The sequence below is a fragment of the Suillus subaureus genome, assembly GCF_016647635.1.
Source record: "Suillus subaureus strain MN1 chromosome Unknown BJ212scaffold_19, whole genome shotgun sequence".
NCBI classification, from domain to species: domain Eukaryota; kingdom Fungi; phylum Basidiomycota; class Agaricomycetes; order Boletales; family Suillaceae; genus Suillus; species Suillus subaureus.
The window spans coordinates 681,461-707,159 of NW_024538575.1; the positions used below are offsets into that span (position 1 = coordinate 681,461).

At 48.2% G+C, this 25,699-nt stretch overlaps 8 protein-coding genes across 8 annotated transcripts; 5 read left to right on the forward strand and 3 right to left on the reverse strand.

Annotated features, from left to right (window-relative positions):
• Positions 1-210: 210 nt before the first annotated feature.
• BJ212DRAFT_1481757 (uncharacterized protein) lies at positions 211-2,903 on the forward strand (the record flags this gene model as incomplete). Its single annotated transcript, XM_041340313.1, has 13 exons — positions 211-758; positions 809-862; positions 911-986; positions 1,039-1,309; positions 1,368-1,392; positions 1,506-1,594; positions 1,650-1,733; positions 1,779-1,820; positions 1,877-1,897; positions 1,949-2,199; positions 2,251-2,427; positions 2,478-2,569; positions 2,618-2,903. 13 exons carry the CDS (start codon positions 211-213, stop codon positions 2,901-2,903), a joined length of 2,016 nt encoding a protein of 671 aa, XP_041192371.1.
• Positions 2,904-4,272: 1,369 nt separating this feature from the next.
• BJ212DRAFT_1360523 (uncharacterized protein) lies at positions 4,273-5,254 on the forward strand. The gene is made up of 3 exons (XM_041335884.1): positions 4,273-4,657; positions 4,758-5,024; positions 5,082-5,254. The coding sequence occupies exons 1-2, from the start codon at positions 4,618-4,620 to the stop codon at positions 4,898-4,900; spliced, it is 183 nt and encodes a 60-aa protein (XP_041192372.1). The 5' UTR covers positions 4,273-4,617; the 3' UTR covers positions 4,901-5,024; positions 5,082-5,254.
• Positions 5,255-5,283: 29 nt separating this feature from the next.
• On the forward strand, positions 5,284-9,961 carry BJ212DRAFT_1360526 (hydroxymethylglutaryl-coenzyme A reductase-domain-containing protein). Its single transcript, XM_041335885.1, has 7 exons — positions 5,284-5,863; positions 5,924-6,325; positions 6,378-6,920; positions 7,030-7,263; positions 7,318-8,287; positions 8,338-9,190; positions 9,245-9,961. The coding sequence occupies exons 1-7, from the start codon at positions 5,561-5,563 to the stop codon at positions 9,705-9,707; spliced, it is 3,768 nt and encodes a 1,255-aa protein (XP_041192373.1). The 5' UTR covers positions 5,284-5,560; the 3' UTR covers positions 9,708-9,961.
• Positions 9,962-9,981: 20 nt separating this feature from the next.
• BJ212DRAFT_1507966 (uncharacterized protein) lies at positions 9,982-11,195 on the reverse strand (the record flags this gene model as incomplete). The annotated part of the gene is made up of 4 exons (XM_041341629.1): positions 9,982-10,860; positions 10,918-10,995; positions 11,034-11,137; positions 11,193-11,195. 4 exons carry the CDS (start codon positions 11,193-11,195, stop codon positions 10,287-10,289), a joined length of 759 nt encoding a protein of 252 aa, XP_041192374.1. The 3' UTR covers positions 9,982-10,286.
• A 1,416-nt stretch (positions 11,196-12,611) lies between these two features.
• Positions 12,612-13,389, reverse strand: BJ212DRAFT_1360530 (uncharacterized protein). The gene is made up of 5 exons (XM_041335886.1): positions 13,321-13,389; positions 13,250-13,265; positions 13,153-13,195; positions 12,996-13,097; positions 12,612-12,941 (listed from the first exon to the last, which is right to left on the reverse strand). Exons 4-5 carry the CDS (start codon positions 13,043-13,045, stop codon positions 12,788-12,790), a joined length of 204 nt encoding a protein of 67 aa, XP_041192375.1. The 5' UTR covers positions 13,046-13,097; positions 13,153-13,195; positions 13,250-13,265; positions 13,321-13,389; the 3' UTR covers positions 12,612-12,787.
• On the reverse strand, positions 12,915-14,024 carry BJ212DRAFT_265959 (uncharacterized protein). The gene is made up of 9 exons (XM_041342786.1): positions 13,850-14,024; positions 13,707-13,804; positions 13,576-13,655; positions 13,518-13,525; positions 13,321-13,464; positions 13,250-13,265; positions 13,153-13,195; positions 12,996-13,097; positions 12,915-12,944 (listed from the first exon to the last, which is right to left on the reverse strand). Exons 2-8 carry the CDS (start codon positions 13,797-13,799, stop codon positions 13,056-13,058), a joined length of 426 nt encoding a protein of 141 aa, XP_041192376.1. The 5' UTR covers positions 13,800-13,804; positions 13,850-14,024; the 3' UTR covers positions 12,915-12,944; positions 12,996-13,055.
• A 5,090-nt stretch (positions 14,025-19,114) lies between these two features.
• On the forward strand, positions 19,115-19,744 carry BJ212DRAFT_1360549 (uncharacterized protein; the record flags this gene model as incomplete). The annotated part of the gene is made up of 2 exons (XM_041335887.1): positions 19,115-19,540; positions 19,672-19,744. Coding segments are annotated over 2 exons (463 nt in total), but the record flags the coding sequence as incomplete, so codon positions are not given.
• Positions 19,745-22,148: 2,404 nt separating this feature from the next.
• BJ212DRAFT_1577743 (kinase-like domain-containing protein) lies at positions 22,149-23,379 on the forward strand. Its single transcript, XM_041342201.1, has 7 exons — positions 22,149-22,212; positions 22,261-22,323; positions 22,384-22,569; positions 22,623-22,653; positions 22,705-22,742; positions 22,795-23,004; positions 23,056-23,379. The coding sequence occupies exons 3-7, from the start codon at positions 22,480-22,482 to the stop codon at positions 23,281-23,283; spliced, it is 597 nt and encodes a 198-aa protein (XP_041192378.1). The 5' UTR covers positions 22,149-22,212; positions 22,261-22,323; positions 22,384-22,479; the 3' UTR covers positions 23,284-23,379.
• The last annotated feature ends 2,320 nt before the right edge of the window (positions 23,380-25,699 follow it).

A 25,699-nucleotide genomic window follows, 5' to 3' on the forward strand; every position in this document is an offset into this window, starting at 1 on the left:
GATCTCAACATTATATGAGGAGCGATCGGCTAGATGGGTCTTAAGACAACCTTAGCGCTCAGAACGATTCCGGCGCCACTCAAAGACGTGTATCGCGTGCTGTTCGCTGGACCGTACGCTCATTCTCCTACCCCTTCCTATCGTTCTTCTCACCTACTTGTTTGAAACAAAGTTACTTAGTTTTCGTACTCAGCTCTATTTTCTTCCATCATGATCATCCATGGAAAGAACAGTTGCATGTTTGTCTCCTGGCTGAGGTACATTGTCAAGACAGCCGCATTTCGATCGTACAGGAGTCTCCTCCTTGTCTTCCTGCGACTGATCCGATACTGTCAATCTATCGTGAACGGGAAGGAAAAAGATTTTCGCCAACGGTCTGGCGGTTTAGCATTGAGCTCTCAGCCAGGGATCAATCAACCCAGCTCCGAGCCGGCGCCTCCTGTGAGCCTTGCAGTGCCGTTGCTCGAGGCACCTCTACAAAGTCTACACAGCTGGGAGTCCCAGCCGAGAGTGAACATCCAGAATCTTCAGATGCTAACTCCCGGACTTCGTGGAGGGTTAAATGACGCAGGTTTTAATGCAGACTCTCCCCCGAACTCTTCTGTGCCATCGAGGCCAAGCTCTGCATCCGAACCCAGCATCCCCGAAATGGGTATTGCCACGCCACTGCCTCTTGCGGCACCAGGCCAGACCTTTGATATCATTCTCACTCCCATTACACCCCAACAAGTCAACCGATACCAAAGGAATGTGCGAGTGTACGTAAATTGTATTTCGAGCGAGTTACCGTTCTAATTCATACTTGCAGTAAAGGTGAGTATGAGGCGTTCTTGGTCGAGGAAGGTCCTTTGGACTGTTCAGAGTAAGCATGCCGGTGAGAATCGGCGACGAAACTGAAATGGACTCGCAGGGAGATTGCTCTGGTAGCGGGATGGGAGCCGCTCACGCAACCAGAAGGGGCTTTGATCTTCTATCAGTCGTGTAAAGTATGTTTACCACCCGCTACTAGTGCATGGATTCACTCAAATTACACACCAGAGAGTTTTCACTGACGCCAATGTTCGAAATCCTGGAACTGCAGTCAAAATTGAGAAAGCTGTTGAGAAAGCCTACGAAGAAGCGCGCAACGCAAGCATCCCCTTGGATCCATTCATCGAGCTAGGATTAGAGCTCATGGTGGAGGATGGCGAAGAAATGTGGGGCTACTACTTTGTTGACCACGAAAGACGCGTCATTTTCTGGTTCGAAGACCACAGATCATATCACCTTATGAACAATGTTCGGGGTGTGGAGCGCAAGAGCCATATCAGTGAGTTCTTTCCGTGGAATACTTTCGCTTCGAGCTCCTGTAATCATGTCGTTCCTAGAGTATGCACTAGAATCGCAGTATTGGTGCGTATGACCTCTAGAAGTACGCATGTTACCTCATTTGACTGAAGTCAATGAGCTCACTTCGCAACAGCTCTTTTTTGCTTCACATGATTTGCATACCATGGTGTTGGCAGGAAACACATTGAGCTATTTCCAAACCGACGCTTTCTTCCGGAAGACATTGTCGTGGAACTCAAAGAACTCGTCCTGTTTGCTCAGGCAGGTGAGTAAAGACTAGTAATAAGTGTTTCACACCCTACAAGATCGACTCGTGATAGACAGCATCACTTCTTCAACATCCCTAACATATTTGACTTCGGACCAGATCGCAAGTGTTCTCAGCCTCGTCGATCTTCTTACATGTAAGTCGATCCCTGATGTGGGGTCATCGTTGATTGTCTTTTCAGCGAGTGCTAACAAGACGCGCGAGCATTCCGTGTGGATCGCCGGTAAGTCCAATCATAGACGGTCGGTTGTCTGTTTCTGATATGTTTACCGATCTCAGCTCGATTCATGGGAGATTTCTGTGAGCTTCGGTTAATAATTCGCAATCCCCACTTCCTGATTACTTTGCTAGGCAACACAAAGTTTGTGAATTTCTGTGGACAACCAGGTGCCCGACTTGACGTAGACCAATCGTTATACGGAGAATCCGACGCCTCCTCGAAAAACATGATTTTTCGTGCCATGAATGCTATTCTGTTTGGATCCCCTGGTGCTCAGAGCAGGGCCTTCCACAAGATATTGGTCGACCGACGCATTATTAATGCGCGGTGGAAGCAGTACATGGACAAGCTGAATAGCGATTGGAATGGATATACGATATTTGTGAGTTGTACTTTTGCTTCATATTGTTATAATAGCTAATAACTATCTCAGTCTACTGTGATGCTTGCTGTCGATATCAGCTTTCTCTCGGTCCCATCTGTCCAGACCCAATCGCCTGCGATCCTTCTATCTTACATGTCCACCCTCTGCGCCTTGGGCTCGTTAATAGCTACACTATTATTAGTTGGACAAGTTAATAAGAGCCTACGAGGTTCCCCTAAAGCAATAGTATGTTCATCTTTCCATTGTTTATCCTTAGATATTCTTGACGTCCACAGGTTTCTTTCTTAGTAGGAATGGCGGGTTCTGTGCTCGGCTTCGAAAGCTTTCCCCTTATGCTTAGTCTGCCGTTCGGACTTCTGATTTGGGGGTGCGTTTCCGGCTACATTAAATGGGTCGGCGGTTCATTGTTCGACAGAATAGTATTCTTTGCTGCAGCATTGTCTGTTGTGATTTTCCGCACTTCTGGCATTGTCATCTTCTCGATTGCATATCCGGTGTGGGTCGCCATAGTCGTTCTAGCGATGTGGCCCATACTGGCTGCAAATCGTATTCACATTGGGTCCCTCCTGCGGGACTGGCTTCGCATGTGGTACCACCGGCTTTCCGTGTGGTATTGGATCATAGGACAACGCGCCTCTCACTTGTGGCATACGATCATAGAACAAGTGCCACTTATGGTCACCACCCCCTCTCAAGTCTAATTTGTGTGGTCTGTGATTGTAGGGACTTTCTGTAGCGCGTGCATTTTGATCGATTTATGCCATACCCCTTTCTTCTCGAGCACCCATACACAGGATGTAAATTTCAGCTCCGGGTTTACTGTCGTCTCTTCTTGAAGCCGGTCCGTGGCGGTGTTAAGAAGCACAACTGAGGCGGTGTAAAGCTAAAATCACGAGGCTCATCCCGGGTCACGGGATGTGTATGTCCGGGGCCACCGCCTCGTGTAGAAAGTACTCGAAATGTTTCTAAACTATGGATGACAGCGTTTACTTTGCCGAGGACCGGATGATCTACACTGTGAAGATCACGCACATGTCATGCCAGTCGATTCTTTGTCATGGCACACATGCATGATGTCGTTATAAAATTCAGCGTGTTATGTTAATGTCAATCGAGACTGGTGTAGGCAATTGCAGGCTGGCAGTGCCAGAGTAGAATGTCGTCGATCCAGAGTAGAATGTCGTCGATCCAGAGATGAAATGAGTCATATGCTCACGTATACTCATCATGGGCGTAGATCGACACAGGATCATTTACGGTGGTGGGGTAACATTTCGAAAGGCATCACGGATTGGCAGTATGAGCCTTTTCAAATTCATGCGAGTCAGAACGGCACTTTGGAATCTTACGGAAGGTGACGTTGTTTCATTGAAAGCTTTAAGGAAAGTCTGCCACATACATACTTGTGCAGGCCACGTTGAGAATGAGGGTATCGACAATCGCAAGATGACTCGTTGCGATGACCCGTTGGGATGGGAAACAGGCCCGACGCTGTGCGATTCTGAGGATCCTGGGAATCGATGGCGCAGCTTTAGAATCATCGGCTGTCTGGCATGATCCGGGCCCAGGTGAACGTTAACCATATGATCACTCACTCGAACAACCATTTAATAATCAGGACAATCAATTGCCCAAGCCTCATTGAATCGTTGCTCAGAAACTTTAATACCCGGATATAAACGTGCTGTGGCACGACTGATTGGGCAGGTTGACGCCGGTAGCTGACTGGTTCATAGCGGAGTGGTACGATTTAATTTTTTTAGTGTCGTTATTGATCAGAAGCGCTGCGACTTTGAAGCTGAAGAAGCTTCGGTTAGCTACCGAATATTATACGAGTCCGATCATAAAGCCTAGGGACGGGAGATTAGCAAGGATTACGAGGCATATAACGTACTTGAATGTTATCATGGTGTCGAGCCGCGGACTCTGGCAGAGTCTGGCCCAGATAAGTACCAGAAAGACATGGCTTAGTCAGTACCTAAAAAAGAATGCCATGACTGGCAAGTGGTTGTCCGCCCTGAAGGGGTGCGAGACCATTATGATGAAAACGAAAAGGGAACATAGGACCTACATGGAAACATTGCGTTCATGTGGAGTGGTATTAGGAAGGCTGCCAGTGATGAGTCTTGTTGCCTTGTCTTGGCCAACATAGCCAGTGATATATAGCGCTAAAAATGCTTGGGTGTGTGTAATGTGGAAGGGTGCTCGACGGAGGTTATCAAGCTATGTTGGGAAGCCTCCTATGACAGCAGGGCTGTGGTTTGTATTGGTTAGAGTGATGAAATATGTAATAAATTCTACAGGAATAATGCAGGAACGCGAAAGTTTGCTGTGTTGTCAAAGATATCAAGGTTGATATCAAGATAAGATGTTCGGTTGGGGAGATGCGGAGGAGAACACTGATAATATGAGCGCATGCCGGTGCGTGCGCATGATACACACAACTTTAACCAGTCTAAACACGTACAACACGTACAATACGTTTCGTGTTATCGATTCTGTTCGTGTAGATATCGATACAAATAACTAGGTCCAAAGTGGAATCATGGGCTTACATTCATTGTCTCAGTTTGAGATAGCAGACAAGTACGTGGTAAACTGTAACTTGTTGGGTACTGTGAGACTGCGCCGCATCATCATCGGTTTGCATACTGATACCGGATCTCCCCAAATCACCGTGAGCGCCGCGCAACGTTGAGACAAGCCAAAACTGGATGAGACCCCGAGGCTGATGCACTGGTGAGCTGGCTCTGGCGAGTGTAATTGAATAAGATTACTGGCATCCAACGTTGGCAACGACTATATGTGATGTGGCGGTTGATCTGTATCTTAACCTTCAGTAAGATGTTATCATGAGCGAGGACAGCGGAAAGACCAACTAACTAATATTGGATCCGGGTCTGTCGCGAACTCGGGTCCAAGCTGAAGATAAAGGGCCGGTGTGAAGAGCAGTGCGACCAAGGGACGAAAGAGAACCGAACCGACTTGGGAGGTGATCGGGGTCTTGGTGGGCCATAATTAGCCGATTACATTACCGCATGTAATGTAAATAAAAAGTGAGAAATGACCGTCGTACCATTCCCTTGTCTCTGTCCCTTTACATTCCTCACAAGGCCTCTCATTCTATTGAGACTGGCTAAATAACCTGCCGCCATCACACAAGGCAGCCGACTCCGGCACTTGCTCATCGCAACTTCGGGCGAGCGTGTTGTCCCTCACGGTGAGTACCCAACACTGCTCGGACTTGTTTCGCTTCGTATCCAATTACTGACCGACTTTGGTTTCTTTTTAATAGCTTCTGACGCGTTAGATATCATCTCCCATCCATCCCACCTTTTAGTCTCTCTAGGTCACCACAATGCGTTCCATTCTCCAGCCTCTCGCTGGGCGCACTGTGTTTGCACCAATTGAAACAATAGTCTTCTTCGCCATCGTCGGAACTCTCGCTTACTTCCAGGTCCTTTCAGCAATTAAGCACTCTTCATTCTTCGCTCCGTCTGTTCCTTCAACACTCCGTCCAGCTCATGCGTTACTGCGTGATGGCGAGTGGGTCGGCGTCGATGAAGACTGGTATTTGAAACGCGTTAAAACAGCAGATTCCCGTCCATTGGAATTACAACAATTAATATTTTCATTAGATCCTGCTCAGTCTTCGGTCAAAGTCAGTATCTGTCCATTCTATTTTTACCGTCATCATTGTAACACGTTATTGTTTTACCAGGTTACTGCAGACTCCGCACCTGTCGACCTCGTATCATTATCACAATCTATTGACAATATTACGCACCATATAGCTCATGAGCTCTCTACCCCATCAGGCGAGACGTATACATCCCTATGCTATTATCCAGTGTCCGGTGAATCATCGTTACCCGCTTCATGTTTCACCACCGCATCCCTCCAGACTTCCCGGTCGAAGATGGTCACGCTGTCTTTTGCTGCTGGTGCTAGCGATGCATTTGTAGACGCGCTGAACCATCAACCCACGTTCTCGGCTGATGAATTTGGAGTCAGATACCAAATAGAGAGTCACGTCACGGAGACCATCGGAGAAATGAAAGGTGGTAAATGGATGGCTTACGCCGCACGGGCCCTTATTGTACGATTCTGGGAGCTTACCAAGGTCAGTAGCTTATTATCATGTTGTGTTCTCGTCGTACTCACCTGCAATCTAGAAAGCGGATTCAGTGGACATCTTGCTCGTCCTCGTCGGTTACATCCTCATGCACGCGTCATTCATTCGCTTGTTCTTCTCAGCTCGCGCACTTGGTTCCAACTTGAAACTTAGCATTGCAATCTTGTCATCATCCATTCTCGCATTCATGCTCGCTCTCCCCATCTCACATTACCTTGAGATTCCTTTGGATCCAATTAGTCTCACAGAAGCTCTGCCCTTCTTTGTCTGCACGGTTGGCTTCGATAAGCCCCTCCGTCTTGCAGCTGCTGTATTCAACCACCCTCATCTGTTATCTCCCGTTAAAGAGGGCAGGTGGCGTGGTCAGATGAAACCTGCTGGCGAAGTAGTTATGGAAGCCATCGAAAATAGCGGTAATGCCATCTTGCGTGATTACGCCCTCGAGATCGCAGTCCTCTCGATGGGAGCGAAAAGCAAAGTTGGTGGTCTGAAGGAGTTCTGCGCGCTTGCGGCCCTGACCCTGACACTGGATTGTGTTCTATTCGGCACCTTCTATGCCGCGATGTTGGCAATTATGGTCGAGGTTAGTAGTCATGTGATCTCCTTTTTTGTAACAACTGGGGGTTAGGGTCAACATGACTCTTTCTCTAATTGTTCTCCAGAACAACGCTCATGGTGTCTGATTGTCTTAGGTCCGGAGGATTAAAGCTGCTCGTGACATGACAAGATCCCGGAGCTCAAACAATTTGACTGAACGCAAACCAAGTGCCCTTGTCCGTTCACCTCCCCAAGCCCAGGACGCTAGCCTTAGCCGTCAGCTCTCAGAGAGTCTATTGGGTGTTAAGGGTTCCATGCTCAGACAGAAGAACAGCCCACCGCCAGAAGTTAAGGAAGAGAATCCCCTCGCACGTCTGAAGCTTCTTCTCGTACGTCACTGCCGCAACTGACCTCTCCTATCACACTGATGTGTGATCGAATAGATCGCATCCTTCCTGACACTGCACATTCTGAATTTCGCGACGACGCTTACACCTGCGACCATCTCCAGATACCAGACTCAGACCTTGATCGACTCTGTAGTACGCGAAACCTCTGTATCACACAGGGTCGACATTACCTCTCCTGCCATTGCGAGTGTGCTCGCCAACCTTGCCGCTGTCGACGCGACTCTTCAGGTGGAAGTAGAATCCAACTCCGCACCTGCCGATCTCCTTGTCAAAATCGCCCCGCCCTTGTACATCCGCGTCACGCCGCCAGGTCCAGTTCGTCCCCGTGCACTATTCAGATCTACCGAGGCTATCGAGAACTTTATGACTGGTTGGACAACGCTCGTCGGCGACCCCATTTTGTCAAAGTGGATCGTCCTTGTCCTCGCTGTCAGCGTCGCACTCAATGGTTACCTTCTCAAGGGCATTGCTGAGGGTGCCATGCGTGGACTACAGCCCAACAATGTGCGCTTCAGATCGGTCGTTGCTGAGAAACGCGAGAAGGATGATGAGGAGATTGTAACCCCTGGAGTTAAGGCTGCTGGTGCACGCAGACGGTCATCGTTCGTGGTCGGTGATTCGAAGCCTCCTTCACCGAGTTCTTCAGATTCCGAGAGGCCTATCGTCCGTCCCCTTGCTATCCGCCCTATGCGCGTCGTTGCACCCATCGCAATTCCCGCTGCTACTGGCGTGTCTGCACAGATGCTTGACATGAAGCTTCGCGCACAAGCCTTACCTGCGCCTGTACCAAAAGAGGACCAGCCGCTTCAGTTCCCTGTCCGGTCGTTGGAGCAATGCATTGAGGTGTTTGAGAATGGGCCTCGTCCTGCGTCGGCGGCTCTTGCGACCCTCAATGACGAAGAGGTTGTCATGCTTGCACAGAACGGGAAGATTGCGGCATATGCGTTGGAGAAGGTACTTGGTGATCTCGAGCGGGCTGTGACCATCCGTCGTGCATTGATCTGTAAGTCTGTCTCCCTATCTCAGCGATACTCGTGTTAACGTGATACCTAGCTCGTGCAACTGACACCAAATCTCTTGAGTACTCGGATGTCCCCATGCACAACTATGATTACTCTCGTGTCCTTGGCGCGTGCTGTGAAAACGTTGTTGGTTACATCCCTATTCCTCTTGGTATTGCTGGCCCTCTCAATATCGACGGCGAGCTCGTCCACATTCCCATGGCTACTGCTGAGGGTACACTCGTTGCTTCTACTTCGCGTGGTTGCAAGGCCCTGAATGCAGGCGGAGGTGTCACAACTGTCCTCACCAACGACGCCATGACACGCGGACCTGCAATCGACTTCCCTTCCATCGTCATGGCCGCAGAAGCTAAAGCATGGATTGACTCGGAAGAAGGCTTTGAGATCATCCGTGAGGCATTTGAATCGACGTCACGTTTCGCCAAGCTTCAGCGCCTCAAGACTGCCATGGCTGGTCGCACGCTCTTTGTCCGGTTCGCAACACGCACCGGTGATGCTATGGGCATGAACATGATTTCCAAGGGTACGGAGAAGGCGCTTGAGGTCGTGCAGAAGTATTTCCCAGAGATGATCACGCTTGCTCTATCGGGCAACTACTGCACGGACAAGAAACCTGCTGCCATCAACTGGATTGAGGGACGCGGAAAGAGTGTGGTGGCTGAGGCTGTTATTCCTGGGAAGGTTGTCAAGAGCGTGTTAAAGACCACGGTTGAAGCACTTTGCAATCTCAACACGAAGAAGAACTTGGTTGGCAGTGCTATGGCGGGCTCGATTGGTGGCTTCAATGCCCATGCCGCAAATATCCTCACTGCGGTTTTCTTGGCTACTGGACAGGACCCTGCGCAGAACGTGGAGAGCTCGAATTGTATGACCCTCATGGAACCGTAAGTCACGATTGTTATCATCTGGTAGTGCTTGATACTGATAGTTATCGGTAGAACCAACGATGGTGAAGATCTTCTTATGACTGTGTCTATGCCCTCGATTGAGGTCGGCACTGTTGGTGGAGGTACTGTTCTTGGTCCCCAGGGCTCCGTTCTTGAGATGCTTGGGATTAAGGGTGCACACGCCACCACTCCCGGCCACAACGCGCAGCGCCTTGCTTGTATTATTGCTGCTTCCGTCATGGCTGGTGAACTCTCGCTGCTTAGTGCTCTTGCCGCCGGCCACCTCGTCCGTGCTCATCTCGTCCACAACCGCTCCCAAGCCAACACTCCAACGTCGTCGCGGCCCGTTACCCCTGGACTCATCGCCAGCGACATCGTTTGGGAGCAAAAGACCGCTGAGAAAAGTCTCGGACCACGGCCTGATCCTGTCCTCACGCATTCATTATCGACGACATCGTTACCCCCGTACACAGCAAATCCGGAGACCGTGACTGAGACCAAGCCGTCTCAGTAGTGCCAGCCTGATCGCGTCTCCACGATACTAACATCTGTGATTTCGAGACTGACGATCAATATTCTTTCCTTTAGACTATGTCTCATACTCATCTACATACATCAATATCTTTTCCCATTGCTTTCGCTCAGCATTTAGACGGAAAATAGCTATAGGATCTTTATCTTTGTATATTTGTAGTTAGTTGGGTTATACTACGTAGCGACCGCCTTCATGTTGTGCGTTCAATCAATACCTGCTGGTTGATTTATTGTGTGTGATGTGCCTCTCTCTTAACGACAGCTTTGAAGTCCAAGTGATTATAATTACAACTTCGCCAAGTGATACCAAGAAAATTCGACACGACGCCATATTTTATGTAACATCTGACCCGCAGAATAATCCTCGCAGCTTGTCCACAACCCATTGAAGAGCGCATATATGAGGTCCGATGGTCGTCTTTGTACGCGTCCTCTTCCTCCTCCTATTCATGAATTTGTCCATTTTCGAACCTTCCTGCGAGAAATCAAGTCCTTGACAGCATTTGCGTCCATTGAGTCGAGAAAAAAGGAACAAAACCGATTCTTGAATCCATGCGAACTAATAATACCTGTACGGATAACCCTGGTAGCCCGCACCCCACCCATTGGCACCTGCTGCGGGCGCGGCATGCATGTTGTATGCGTTCAGGGCACCTGGCGCGACACAGGGGTAATACTGATAGTAATACTGAGGTGCGGCAGGGGGCTGCCACCCATTGGCGCGGGCGGGGGCGGTATAGGCCTGCACTGTGTTAGGCCTGACGTGAATGACTCCCAACATGTTGTTGGGGTTTTGCTGGGGTTGGTTGGGAGCAGGGGGCTGGGGCTGAGGTTGGAGCTGAGGCTGGGGCCAAGCCTGGAACTGGAACTGGGGCCGGAGCTGAGGCTGGAACTGGAACTGAGGCTGGGGCTGGGGCTGGGGCTGAGGCTGAGGCTGGGGCTGAGGCTGAGGCTGGAATGAAGTCAACGAGGTCGTGTAAGATGCGGACCGGGCGGCAGTACGACCACTGCGGCGTGGGCGGCGCGGATTAGGAACATATCCATGTTCTGCCTTGCGGTGGAGCGTCAGGGAGGCAGGGTTGTGGGTCTTGAAGCCACAACCTGTAGGACAAACGTACCGCTGTTTGCCAGTACTAAAATCGTTGTTGTTAATTCGGTGAAATTGTCGACGGTTATGAATGAGCACTTACTGTTTGTCGGTGTGGATTTCGAAGCTGGGTTTTGACAACGTTACAAAGTCACATCCGTCAAAGCGGCACACATGGGCGCTGGCAGTGAGCGAATGTCAGTGAGTTGTATGGCATACGAGATAACCACGGACTCGGGTGAATGTGCAGCCTTGTGTCTCTTGAATTCGTTACATTTAGTAAAAGTTTTGGTGCAACCAGCCTGAGCGGAGCAAACGTAGATCTACACGTTCCGAACTCAGTCTTGATGCATGAGGTATGCACGTGATTAGGCTCACCATCTTGGAATGACTGATTGTAGAGGAATATGAGCAGGGGATACTACGTGATTCTGTCTGAGGTGAATGCTGGTTCTCCTTGGAGTGATGATGATGCTAGGTAGGCATCTGTGCTAGTATATATACGATTCCTGACGGCTGTGGAAGTACCATTGTTCTCTGCGGTGGACGGACGCTTCAAGTTGTGGACAGACGCTCCATGTGGACAAATGTTTGCGGAGTTCATACACGTACAGTTTGTGGAAGCAACTAGTAGATGTGAGCCACTGTCACGATGGCGGAGCGTGAATGATGCATTGTCCGTTTGAAGGCTTCGAACAATATCTGACATACACATTGCCACGAAGAAAATCGTCATAGCAAGCACTGGTAAGGCGTGGCGCTTGTGGATGAAGATGCCTGCGAGAGCATAGTAACCCAATTTTAGTGGATGAGGGGCATTAAGGACTTGGCCCAACTAAGACGCTCGTGGATACAGCATCGTTGAAGGCATGACCGGGTGAGACACGAACAGCAGTTTTGAGAATGAAATATCAGATTGTCAGAGGATGTCGAGGTCGATGAGCATTACAAGTTGACTTCAGGTCCTAGCTGAGTTTGAAGAAATGTTTAAGGTTCTAACCTCATCTAAACGGACCTCCCCTTCATCTCATCGTGACTTTAGACTTTAGTGGACCGTACCCATACAGGAATGTGCGCTCTATCTCATGACAACGAGTGGCTTGTACTGTTGCATGGGTACCAAGAAAGCCTAATTCCAGGAATCTTATTGATACACCTTCAATCTGCATGCCGCTTATGATCGATCTGATGGTAGTTTATTGATCAATCGTCAACATAGCTCCCAGGTAGTTTCAGGCTTTCACCTAGGCTCGTGACCAGCCTGGCTTATACCCCACGGACAAGTCGAGTGGCGGAGCCAGTTTTCGAGTCACCACTTCGGGCACGCCCTTTCCTCACGAGCTTGCTCTGAATTATCCTTTTTCTTGCATATCGCAGATGCGCTGACAGTTGGCCGGGAATCCATCCCCAGCCATATCTGGTCCACGGCAGCCTTTGTATAGATTACTCAGTATCCCAATGCTTATTGGAAAGACAGGTTCTCCGATCCACAACATTATCTCCGGGGTCTTGATCGATTGGCATATATCATGACTCCACAACAACCGTGCTCTATCTTACATTGTTCGGATAGATATCGCTGCTAGAACCATCTTTTGCACTCCACAGCGGTTGTTGTCCCTACCAGAGCCTACCTACGTCGAGTTCGGCATCTCCCGTTGCTTCTGCAGTTCGTAACTTCCGTTGTGGAAGCAGATCTTGTGTTCAGCTACTCAACAACCCACATTCTATTCTTTCGTTCAATCCTACCGCACCCCGTGTTGAATTGGCATTGTTACTTTCACAAAACCACGCAATGACCAGACATCACGGCTTGTACATTATATTGAACATACTGGCTACATATAGGGCACATCCAAAGATGAGATTTACAATAAGCGCACCGGCGCGGGTGTGGCGTCGTCTATACCTGCGGTTCCAGTCCCACAACAATCTCCGCAACTTCGCATCCATAAACAGAATCCATTACCAATCTACCAATGGTAAGAGGAAATCGCGGACTGTACATTGACCCCGGTGGTAATGACAGTGAGGCTCTCGTCGTCCGGGGCGAGGGTGGAGAAAATGCCAGTGTCGATAGATTTGTGCAGGTTAAGCATTAGCCGGGAGATGAGAGTAACGGACATGCTGCTCCGAGGTCATATTTTATCTTGATCCGTGTTTATCGCATCAATCACTCACCAACTAGTAAATGCGCCGAGGGTGCCACTCATCATACCCTTGCCACTCATCAGGAAATAGTCAAACTAATACAGAACGCGAGTCCATGCTCACTGAATTGACCTGATTCAAGCTGTGAGCATTTCGTGTGACACATCAGTATTCACTAGCGACTCACGTAGTACGTCAGGATGTTCGGTATATTGGACAATGCCATCGCTCTGAAGGAACGCGGATCAGAATCACTCGATTCACGATCTCGCTAGTAACCTCACCCGAAATACATCGCACCTACATTCGATTAATTCAGTGTTGAAAGCACCGAAACTAGGAAATATTTATTTACCATCGTGAAATATGGTATCGATAACATTTCTCCTGGTGACCAGGGATAGTCGTAGCAAACCTCTAGTTTTGCAAATCCTGTACACTGTGAGGGTGAAAATGAGTAAATCGAAGACAAATAGGGCCACCCATGCCAGCCCGAGACCTGCAGTTATGACATCAAGTTGTATATACAAACGTGATGTAGAATTTACTGACGGATAGACCTGCAATAACTTTTGAGCGGGCGTACAGAACGTCAAAGAGAACAGCGTACGTCTCTGCTGTATATGTTTCGTAGCAACCAACCCCTGGCAGGATGACCGTATTGCCTGAAAACCGTCCAAATGTCCCCACCTAGAAACAATTAATGCATCTTAGAGTATAAAATTCTATACGAACACGCACCGAAGCTGCTCCTGCAAGAGCAACGAGGATAATTATCAGCCAAGCAAGCAGGCGCTTGCTACAGCCGTAGAGAGCATAAGTGCGAATGGTCATTATGACTGGAATTTTCAATATAAGAGTTTCTCCAAATGAATTTAACTCACGACAACCAATGATTGCTTGGGTAAAAATGACCAGTTGTCTATACAGCGTATATTTCGAACAACTAAGGCTTTATTGAGCAGAGCGACACACACGAGACTAAAATAAAACCTCTACAGAAAGAAGTTGTGAGCATGCCAATTTAGTACGTGCATAACGAAATCACAGAACCTCATCTGAAACAGGCAGGAAATCCATAACTAAGCCGCAGATATTGGCAAGGAGAGCGACATAGCGATTGAGCAGAAATAACACTGCGGACAGCGCTTTCGGACGACACCATATAAAGGCGATTTCGTCTGGTAGGATCATCATATGGTCATATATCAGGATAGCTGGATTCAGGATATCGTGTTATCGTCCTGAGCTTGGGGATAAAGACATTACAGCCAATGCTCACTATTTCCCGCCAGGGTAGCGTAAATGCACGAGAACCTGGAGTATTCAGCCGCCATCAGGATACATGGTCAATCAGGTCCGTACTGCGCGTGCGCATGCCACTCACATCTGCAACACTTCCAAGTCAGTAACATCCATTTTGATGAGGCAATAAGAAAGGCGTCGAGAATGAGCAGCGATCCGTTAATGCCATTATATACCAGCCCCATTTAACAGCTATTTATGCAATCATTCATCAGGTACTATGTACGCAGCATGATATTTCCTTGCTGAAACGCAAGGATAATCATATTGCCACCTTGGCGATCGTGGGGGAGTTGAAAAAAAGTAACCTAAAGCAACTTGCGACACGCGGAGATTTTGATACGGGAATCGGGATAACTTGTGAAAGTCCGATTGCGGACATTTATGTAAGTTGTGAACTAGACGAACCAGATCTAGGATGTTTTGTGGCAAAACGCAGAACCTACCAGCTATTCATGACGAATGAAGGTACCTTGCATCTATCACTCCCTCCCCCGTTGAGGAGTGCCCACTGGATATTTTTCAACCGTTCACAGGATTACTCAAGTATGAACGCTTCATTCAACTGCGCATGATATTATGTAAGACTATGCTCATAGGAAAATTTCCGTGTACAATAGCAGCGATGACTTGATGATAATTGCGAGGACGGAAGTACGGTATCTTTCCTGATAGCACCTGAGAAGCAGTATTGAAGAGGAAAGTTTCCGGTAACATAGGAAGAGAAGCGCATACCGGGTCCTGAAGCATGGTACTTCCAAAAGAGTAGACACATATCACTCCACATGGTTGAGTAATGAGGGCAATCATGGCCTTCCTCCTGCAGAAGAAGCATCTCAGGAACCGCCCACCGTGCGACTGGGCTGGTTTAAAATGCCCGCAACTCTATGAGGATGTTCGATAGACCGAAACTTGCGATGCATGCCCGTTCATTGATAAATCACCACATTGGACTAACATACAACTGAGTGTCACACTTCTTTATCTAAACACCGCTTGCACAGGTTAGATCCCCATGAGTTACTGAGTTCGAGTGCACTGTACGGTGTATGAGTGACCACAATTGAGTAACAGAAGTGTTTTGATAAATGGTTCTTGAACCCTATCATAAAAGGCTTGCGATCCTGGACCAATTCTCAATTGCGAGGTCATTATGCAGGTGCATATATTGATTAAGAGATCCACTATGTGTCCACGGAGAAACCGTAGCGATATCTTTACCAAAACCCGGCGTCCCTTAGAGGGGTGGAACATTCTCGTCGTCGAAGTTTTCCATATCCTTAGCTCCCATAGCCTCTGTTTCGAATCTTGCGATGTGGAATTACCTCGAAGGATAGAATACTAAGACTGATCCTGACCTTCATCTTCTCCTGTTGGTCATCTTCTTCCAGAATTTGATCCCGAAGGGTTTTAAGCGAAACCTCGAGACCTAAGTAGGATGGCACGCTGTCAGGCTCAAGGCTCATCCACCGGTCCTAACCAGATATCACCATATCCGCCATGGACATCCGGATGCTCTGATGTCTTGCAGATAGGAGATGTGAGGTCTATTGAATCGTGGCTACTATATATGGGTCCCATCGCCGATTGATAGAATCCGATGATTTTGAATAAATTTCGAAATCTGCTCCAAAAGATGGGTTGAGTAAGGTTTGTTTGACATCGTCTGGAATCTGATGCTGTCAAAATCCATCCAGGCGGTGTCCAAGTAAGCCATGCCAGATCTATCCAAGGACATGGTAGAGGGGGATTCGGAAAAGAAAGGATCGAGAGAACGATGTCGGCAGCGTCTGCCATTGTAGCAGGACTTGGTACCCGTAGCTTAACAATATTACACTTAATGCGGTAGGTGCATCTTTTGAAGGGAGCGCCAACCTTCTCCGTGGAAGATTCTGAGTGGAGGTGGCTTGGAGGTTGGGGAATAGGAGGCCCTGCCTAAGCCAAGGGGTGTAGGACTCTGAAGCACGTGACTTAACGCATCTTTCACTGGTTCGACGTTCAACGTTAACATTCAACTGCTGTACGACGCGACCTTTCTTCATTTTGCTACATACTTTGCTACATACTGACTCTGATCGTCAGCTGCTATTCACAATGAGGAAGGGCAATTCATCGCGGAATTCAACTCAAGAAACCGGTACATCTAGCGAAGCAATAGCTCGTGGAGGCTCACTTAGTTCACTCCAATCCCGACACTGGCATCGACACGTCCTTCATCTAGCATCGACCCCGTGGCAGAGTCGGCTGGTTCCTGGAGAAGGTGAGTGTCCTGGAAATACGACCAAGATTACAACAAGCGCTCGAAGGATTCCCGCAGCCATAACCTGTTCCATCGAATGTGCTTCATCGACTCCAAATATCAACGAGGTAGGTTTCTCAAACTTGTCCTTCAGTCTCTGTGCTCTTTCTAAATTTTGGTGGCTGCGCAGGTTCAGGCTGCTCCGTCTGGTGTGGAAGTGGAGGCCGATACTCAATCGGGACTTCAGGATGCACAACAGGCTGCACAACGCATGCATACACTGTCGGGACCTGCAATAACTGTAGCGTCTGTTGGCAAAGACACACAAGCGGATCTCGATGCTGCTGACATTATCCAGGACACATATCTCAAACCTCTCAGGATATTCGACGATGTTATCGGGAAGATCACAGATGTATGGGTCTTCCTCTTGATAGGAACGGAATTAATCTAGTTTCACAGGTACATCCATATGCAAAGACGGCACTGGGCGTGTTGTCTTGTGCAGCCAAAATATGTTTTCTTTCTCTCTTCTTATCTTCTACTGCCCAGCAGTCATTTGTGCAGATTATTCTAACTCAAGCTGATCACGACGTGGCGGTACTCGAACTTCTCAAAAAGTTGCGTCAAGTTTACATGTTCATCGTACAAGATCAGATGCTTGGCCAAATCTCGTCAATGCACATTATCCTTGGACAGATCTCTCAGCAAAATCTTGGATGTTCTCAATTCATCAAAAATTATTCGGAGACTAAGAGTTTTTGTGAGCCATAACAAGTTGTTGCGCTTTGCATTGTCTCAAGCCTCTATCGTTATCGCAGGGATGAGACTCGGGAAGAATATCGTCTCGGAAGCAAACGATACGAACCAACAGTACAGTAACGTGTTGGATATGCTCATGCAAAACTTCTGGGGACCAAGTCACTCGCAACGTAGCCATATACGTCCACCGTACGGGTAAGCGTTCTCCATGCTTACATATCCAAGGAGTTGGAAGGGGTGGATTTCCAGGACAGAGAGTTCGCATTGCTCGCTGAGAAAGCTGATGGACTTTTCGAGTGGGCGTGTCTCGCCTGCGGATACGTCAAAGAACCTCATGTGGGGCTATCTCCGATTGATTGCTACGATGCTGTGGTGTCACGCGATCCTGCTGAGAAAAACATGCTATTGCACAGCATGTATGTCCTCATTTTAACAGATATCTTACCCAGTGATACATCTACCCATGTCCAGCATTCGCAGAAATCGCGTTCGACGGCTAGCGAGATTCCGCCCATTGACGGGACAAATATTAGGTACTGCTGAACCCCTCCCTTTAGCTTCCCTGAACGTCATGAGGCGCCATTTTCCCATGCGAGAGGACAATTTCGACGTGGAGCTTGTGGTGGAAGGTATGGGCTCCCTCCTCAGTGGCACCACCAACCCAGATTCTCCAATCCGACCCCTTCACGCATCCTTCCGTGACTTCTTGACGGACAAATCATCCAGTGGAGAGCTTTTCATTGACTTGTCAAAGGCGCAACATGACCTTGCATTTACGTCACTTCGAGTGATGGAACAGGGTCTTCGCTTCAATATCTGTAATTTGAAGTCGTCGTATCTGCTTAATTGCGATGATCCTAGGCTGGAAGAACGAGTTCAAAAATACGTTCTTCCACATCTGTCATATTCCTATCGATTTTGGACGTCGCACGTACGAACCACAGCCTTCGACAAGGAACTCACGAAAGAAGTGAAATTGTTGTTCGCCCACGAGCGGCTGTTTTTCTGGCTCAAGTTACTCGCCCTGATCAACGCGCTCAGCGGTGCAGTCGCTGCCCTCTCACTCATTCCCCAGTGGCTAAAGGTGAGCACATTGCTACTGAGTGCCAGATCAAACGCTCATGCACAACCACAGGGCCATCCCAAATTCAAAGATGTCTCGTTGGCTGCAACGGATACACAGACGTTCATTCAAGTCTTTGGCAGCATCATTTTATACAGCACGCCACATCTGTATGTATCAGCACTCCCATTCTCGCCTGCCAACTCTCCACTATCGAGAAAGTTTTCTGTATGGTTTCCGAATACCCTTCGTGTAGCATCTGGACGTGATGTGAATTGGCCGGCTGTTCAGACCGTGCTCAGGGGGCACACTGATTCAGCTACCTCGGTCTCGTTCTCGCCGGACGGCACTCGCATCGTCACTGGTTCTTGGGATAACACTGTTCGGCTATGGGATGCAGGGACGAGGCGGCCGGTCGGTGAGCTCTTGCGGGGGCACACTTCTTCAGTTACCTCGGTCTTGTTCTCGTCGGACGGCACTCGCATCGTCACTGGTTCGAACGATGAGACTGTTCGGTTGTGGAACGCAGGGACGGGACAGCCAGTCGGTGAACCCTTGCGGGGGCACATTGATTATGTCAACTCGGTCTCGTTCTCGCTGAACGGCACTCGCATCGTCACTAATTCTTGGGATAACACTGTTCGGCTGTGGGATGCAGGGACGGGTCAGCCAGCCTGTGAGCCCTTGCGGGGCCACACTGACTATGTCAACTCGATCTCGTTCCCGCCGGACGGCACTCGCATCGCCACTGGTTCTTGGGATAAGACTGTTCGGTTATGGGATGCAAGGACGGGGCAACCAGTCGATGAGCCCTTGCGAGGGCACACTAATTATGTCAACTCGGTCTCGTTCTCGCCGGACGGCACTCGCATCGTCACTGGTTCGGACGATAAGACTGTTCGGCTGTGGGATGCAAGGACGGGGCAGCCAGTCGGTGAACCCTTGCGGTGGCACACTCTCGGTATCGTTCTCGCCAGACGGCACTGGCATCATCACTGGTTCGAACGATGAGACTATTCGGTTGTGGGATGCAGCGACGAGGCAGCCATCGCAACAGTGCGCCGTGTCAGATCCATCAGCATTCTCAGATGAACATTGCACGATCGAGACCATCACTACCATGAAATCGAACACTTGGAACAATCACTTCATTTCCTTCTCGTCTAACTCCATCCATGCGCTCTGTGATACCTCTGAGCTAACGGAGTGAGCATCCCATGATGACCACAGTTCTACCCCCTTTTTCCTGAATAGTGACAGTGGATGGGTGGTAGGGCTCTTATTCTGGGTACCATCTGCTTCTCGAAACTCATTTTATAACCCTGTGACTGCATTAGTGATACCCAGAGAATGTCCGTCCTGAGCTTGATTTGAGCCGCATGGCACATGGACAACACTGGCAAAATTGCCGAGAGGAGTGAGTCTCAAAGCCCTTTTTGTTCCTCTCACTTACTAAAGTCAACACTTGCAGATCTTAGTACTGTGATGATTGTATTCTATCGATTTGATTTTTCAGATATAACTTAGATGTAACGTTTACAGTGGATCATACTTTGTATTCTATATAGTTTATACTCAGCATCCAATCAGAGTTTAGGGTTGTCCAAGCGAACGTATGACTTATCGAGGAACTAACTGCACGATGTTCGTGCTGGTCTGTGAGAGCACATAACGACAGACAAGGCATACCGATTTCATCAGAGATGCGTTTGCGCGTGTGCCATAGATTGTGTTGAAGTGCATAGCATCCGTGTTTCCCATAGCGGACTGAGAAGCTGCACGGAAGGACATCACTGTTGCGTACATCTTGGTCATTCAAGCTCCTGTTACACCGAGTACATTCAAAGTAGGTTAAAAATCTGAGAAAACAGGGTGGGACGAAATATGTAGTTCAATGTGTTCACCGTACAGAACAACATGTAATCGCGATATCCACGATGAAGGCGGTGAGAATGAGAGCACTAGGAAAACGATGCGCGTAAGGATGATGTGAGCTGTGAGGTATGAAAAAACAGCTGGAGAAGGGAAAAGCACCAGGAAAGAGCAAACGAGCGGGAGATGAAATTAAGGCAATGTGAAGAGTAGTATGAGAGATTCCGACACGACAGATGACGTTGAATTGAGGGTGATATTCAAGTTGGGCACGGGTGCACCAGGGCGTCACAACAGGCGTCCTCGTCAAGGAGTTCTCGATAATCGATTTTTGAAGACTCAACAGGAAAAGTCTGAGGACTTTAATTGAGTTCCATAACTCTACATTGAACTTGTGATAAATGTGAATCTTTGCATGAGACTAAAAGAAGTAGACTTCGACTCACGAAGCTGTTGAGAGGCATTCATCATACAGTTACTACGCGCGTCTTCGACACACATAGGCCTGGAGTCCTTAGTCGCAAATCGTAGTTATTGGGTGGTGCATATTGACTATTTCTATCGCATACTTTATCCTTGCCCATGCAAAGATAGGAGGACTCGGCGTACTAGCGGTGTCTTCATTTCAGCTCCAAGGGCGTGAATGTGAGGGCGATCGTATACGTGGTTGGAGGAGAAACCGAAACGTGAAATTAAACAAAATTTATAAGTGAAATCAAATCATGAATCGAAACTTACCCCACTGCCAGCGCGTCCCGTCATACACTGCGAAATGTATGTGAATATCAGTCTCAGTAAAGCGAGAATTAGCACCCGAAAACGAATGACTTACGTTTGAACTTAAGCGAAACGAAACTTTGAAACCCTTGATTGAAATAGCTGTGAACTTTGTCCGCTGGCGCCCGAATTCATACAAGATACGTAAAAAATTTGTCCTTGAACACGACCCACGGTGGTCTTGCGCTAAGCTTGTCCCTGCATTTGTTTTCATTCGTAAGTTTTTGACCATGCCTGGGTTATTGTACACCGTTATTCACCGTGATTGATCATGAGCTGTCATATCTTAGGTCGCAATTTATTTTTATCCAGTAGTGACCCCCAAAGAAATCATAACATGGGTTCATGCAGGTTTCTTTTGTCCTAGCAACCCACAAAGCACCACAGCTTCCATGTTGTACCGGCGGTCGATAGAGAATCAGTGAAATGGCCATGAGACTCGTAACGCACATCCAACGGGAATTGAAATGTTCTGTTCAAGCTACAACATTACAAACCCAGACAAGTCGATCCATTTACTGTGCACAACAGGATGGAACGCCCAGAAAAGACGACTCGAGGAAGTGACCGTTGTTGCTGCTGTAAGGACTGTTGCGCAAGGATCTTGACTCAAGCGTAATTGGGCTGATCGGGTCAGGATTCGCTCACTCATTGGGTAAGGTCAGTCGATGCTCATGACTCTATATCGCGGATTCAATGAGAGACAACGGTATGGCTAATACGACTTTTAATTCACTAGAGTCACTCTGGACCGAATTCCGAACACTGATTTGGAATGGGCGATGGACTGATCAATCATTTTTATTTGCAGGAGCAACTCGGGTATCGACTTATTATTTCTGTGTCACCATCTGGCAGTACTAGTACAAACTCGCCTCAGCCTGTCTCGTTAAAAGAGCACGACGCAAAGCCTACTAACCTAAATGATTCCACATTTCTTATCCCACTGCAGGTCTTGGTTAGACAAGGTCGGGAGGAAGTTGCTGTGGTGGAGAAGCCACCCATCTGTCACGATAGCTACCACAGGTGGTAGCGAGATAGATCCCGACAACCAGCAAGTCCATGGTCATAATGCCCTGTGACAGCGCACTTCCTCACGCAATTTTTAATGCAGCCTACTCGACCTTACGGGATTCGTATCCAAAGAGTCGCCTCATCCAATGGCGCACGGTAGTTTCGGGGATGTATGGAAATGCACCTACATCGCATCCAACCGTCAAGGCCTGGAGGCAAGCATGCTACACATATGGCTGTCCAGCAATCTAAATCCATGACAGGTAGCAGTCAAATCCATAAGGATCGATATCGTAGGCGACGATTCCAGAGCCAGACTCACTCAAGTATGTTCTCAGCTTCCCCTTGGCGTGTGGTACGCTTGCTCAAACCCCATGTCTTTGCAGAGACTCTTGGATGATTTTCATGCACGGAAGCAACTGCGTCACGAAAATATTTTGTCTCTGCTCGGTTTCAGTTACGATTTTGGCCTACTTCCAGCAATGGTTTTCCCCTGGATACACAACGGCTCGCTCACCACATATCTTGAACGCCATTTCACAGAATTGACCATCGAACAAAAGCTCCGGATCGTGAGTTGTTTCTCAGGAGCGCTCGTATATCATGGTATTCATTAGAACCTTAGTTGCGGCAAGTCGCTGCAGCCATCAGCTACCGTGTGTGGAATTCTCAATAGTTTGTAAGAATAATGAGTAACAACATTGCAGTCCACTCGAAGGGTGTTGTTCACGGTGACCTTACTGCCGTACGTGATAGTTATCTGATATCCACGTTCTAGCTCTGATCTGGAACGGCAGAACAATATTCTGATAGATTTGGACCACAATGCCCACGTAGCAGACCATGGAATCCTCGCAATGTGTTCCGAGCTCTCAGGGACTTCATACATCAGGAGCAACGTGCGGTGGGCTGCGCCAGAGCTCTTCAAGGTGCCCGAGAACGAAGAGTTATCAACTCCTCCACAGCCAGCCAGCGATATTTATTCCTTTGGATGCATCATGCTTCAGGTTTGAGGCATTCCATAGTAGTTACGTTGGTTTGCGACTAAGATCCCGTAGGTTATGACAGGTCGACCACCCTATGCAGATGTGCGAAGCGATCATCAAGTTACTGTCCTGATACTCAAGGGTAAGAAGCCCACAAGACCGTCGAGTCCGCACGACGTAGACTCTTTCTGGAGTTCCATCGAGAAATGCTGGAGTGATGCAGGACGTCGCCCCTCTGCCGTCGATATCCTGAGCTTTCTAGGATCAGATCATGCCACTGCGCTAGAAAGAGCTAATTAGGGAGTTATTAGAGCGTTTTTGCTAGGTGATTTATCAAGGATTTCATTAACTTACGGCTTGTCAATTTTACACTTAACTAGAACAAGTGGAGCGCAGAGAAATAACTTATAACTTGCCGAATTTTTCAGTGACGATTCTGACGAACTAGAACTGGTGTGGTATTGAAGTCCGAGCTCGATCCCAACCCCCGGGTCCCAGCCCTCACTAGCGCATACTATGACGACGCGCATAAATGTCGGATACCACTTGTCTGTATAGTATGACGTGCTTGCGTCGTTTCACATCGTAAGTCACTTAGCGAAAACGCTCTATTATGTAAGTATATGAGTAATAGCTCGAATTTCTTTACCAGGAAGTCACTTCTACTTACCTCAACTTTCATCCACTCAGCATTTGTACTTAATACGTGAGTGTTAATGAACATGGATAGGTTTATTGGGCGATGCTGATTTTTCTTGACCAGTTACCCGAGGAAACAATTGGTGCCTCCCGGGAGCTCCTAGGACCACGGGGAGCCTGGAAGGCAGGCAGACGTCTCTTCAGCCATCTCTTGCCACAGTAAACCTTGTGCACCAGCCAATCACCTTCTCTATCCGCTGCGTAGTATTAGTAACCAGTGTTAAACAATGACTCTGAAACTTCCCTTGGAGAGGTAATCATCCATGATGAAGGTACGTACCAATTAGCATTAGTTTTGCATGCTGCAAACGTTCAATTTAGGTTTACGTGTGAAGTCTTCAGGGTTTGTCACATTTCCAGCTGTGTAGATGTCGTGCCACTCATGAGCTAAAGATCGTGTTTTACACAACAGTCACGAGACGCGGTCTTGTCATTCAAGCGCGAAAGATAGCTGCAAACATTGGTGATTTAAATGTACGTACGAAGGAAAGCATTTAGGACCGATCAAGGCGGAAAACTGACCAGTTCATGAGTCTGGCAGCAGAATCAATGCTGGATGATCGAATTAAGCAAGATTCAGAAATACGAAACCTCGCCCTAACCTGTCATGATATGAAGACAATTGTACCAGTTGTGATGGCAGTTTACCCAAGCCAGGCAACCTTACATCCCCAGTTTGTTCTGTATCCTGGAGCATGAAGATGATTCGGAGTCACATTGCATGAAACCTCGCGATTTCAATATGGCCCGGTTGCCAATTTCGTTGATGGACACAGGCCGTTGCGGCGTGTCTCCACCTCAAACCTTGACATACGTAGGTACGTTTCTTTCGGACCCTGTGTGAGCTTTAGAGATGCCTCGCAGGCCTTGTGCAGGCCCCATTAATATAGGAACAGATAAGTGGTTTGAAAACTATTGGTGCAGGCGAAATGGGACGGATCGATTCGGTGCAACCGTTTGCTTTTCCCAACTGAGACTGAAAGGGCTTTCACTGAACGGCCGACTGGTGTGAACCATGTTTTGTAACCTGGTGAAGTTTGAATTATTATAATATCGCCAGTCGAACATTCTTGAAGTTCTATCTCTTCGCCTCGAGGTTTGTCTTTTAGTAACTAACAAGGGCGCTGAAAGCAGATATTGCCTCGTGCAGTTACTGCCCTTTTCAGCAATGCCAGTGTTATTCATATCCCTGACCGCACGCTTCAAGATATCTCATTGTCTGCCGCCCTTCATCAGCACTAGTAGGTTTCCCGCTCGACTCCTGTAGGTACTGAAATGAGCGTTTGTAGTGGGAGGACAACCTCCATTCTGATCTGATTCATCCACAATATTAAGTACTTCGACTAATACCAGTCGTGGTGTCCTCGGTTTGATCCTACGCACTGGCAGTTTCTTTCCACGTAATTATCGGTGGGGCAGTAACTTTGCGATGTTGTCGCACCAATGTTGTCTGCATATAAGAATGCAGTTTATTAATGCTAAGGAATAGGACTATTTCTCACTGTGACTTCCCGCCGACAATGAACGTGCTCAACCGCTTGCGACAGTTATTTGGTCTTGTACGTTTGTCGACATTGTCCAGTCGTGGAGCCATCCATTCATCTCACTCTGACAGGTTGGTCGTGCATCTGGTCGCCAAGCATCCCCTGTTCAGATTGTGGTTGATGGTATTCCCGCAAGCCCGTCCCCGATTGTCGTCACTTCCGATGATCAAATTTCCAATGGACGCTTCCCTAGTACGTCTGACTCAGAGGACTCGTATGTCGTTTCTTTGCCTCAGAGAAGGACTTTGTAAACATTGACCAGTAGTAGTGTTCTCTGTATCAAACCAAGTGATATCCTCAGGCAAACCAGCTGCCCAACTGCCTCGGGTGGTCTTGGAGATGTTTACAAGTGTATATGGAACTGCGGCGCAAGTTCGTATGAGGTATTTCATAAACTTACTTTTTCTGCATACCCTTATTGTGACTTCAGGTCGCGGTCAAATCCCCACGATTCCGAAACCTGAGTGATCGTG

Coding starts and splice junctions, on each gene's coding strand:
- BJ212DRAFT_1577743 (XM_041342201.1), top strand. CDS start 22,480: ATGGTTTTCCCCTGGATACACAACGGCTCGCTCACCACATATCTTGAA. Junction 22,654..22,704: donor CGCTGCAGCCATCAGCTACC/GTGTGTGGAATT, acceptor ACAACATTGCAG/TCCACTCGAAGGGTGTTGTT. Junction 22,743..22,794: donor TTCACGGTGACCTTACTGCC/GTACGTGATAGT, acceptor CTGGAACGGCAG/AACAATATTCTGATAGATTT.
- BJ212DRAFT_1360526 (XM_041335885.1), top strand. CDS start 5,561: ATGCGTTCCATTCTCCAGCCTCTCGCTGGGCGCACTGTGTTTGCACCA. Junction 7,264..7,317: donor CACGTCTGAAGCTTCTTCTC/GTACGTCACTGC, acceptor GTGATCGAATAG/ATCGCATCCTTCCTGACACT. Junction 8,288..8,337: donor CATCCGTCGTGCATTGATCT/GTAAGTCTGTCT, acceptor CGTGATACCTAG/CTCGTGCAACTGACACCAAA.
- BJ212DRAFT_1360530 (XM_041335886.1), bottom strand. CDS start 13,045: ATGAGTGGCAAGGGTATGATGAGTGGCACCCTCGGCGCATTTACTAGT. Junction 12,942..12,995: donor CTCGGCGCATTTACTAGTTG/GTGAGTGATTGA, acceptor ACCTCGGAGCAG/CATGTCCGTTACTCTCATCT.
- BJ212DRAFT_265959 (XM_041342786.1), bottom strand. CDS start 13,799: ATGACCATTCGCACTTATGCTCTCTACGGCTGTAGCAAGCGCCTGCTT. Junction 13,656..13,706: donor CTCTTGCAGGAGCAGCTTCG/GTGCGTGTTCGT, acceptor AATTGTTTCTAG/GTGGGGACATTTGGACGGTT. Junction 13,098..13,152: donor CGAACATCCTGACGTACTAC/GTGAGTCGCTAG, acceptor AGCTTGAATCAG/GTCAATTCAGTGAGCATGGA.
- BJ212DRAFT_1360523 (XM_041335884.1), top strand. CDS start 4,618: ATGCCGGTGCGTGCGCATGATACACACAACTTTAACCAGT. Junction 4,658..4,757: donor TACACACAACTTTAACCAGT/CTAAACACGTAC, acceptor TCATGGGCTTAC/ATTCATTGTCTCAGTTTGAG.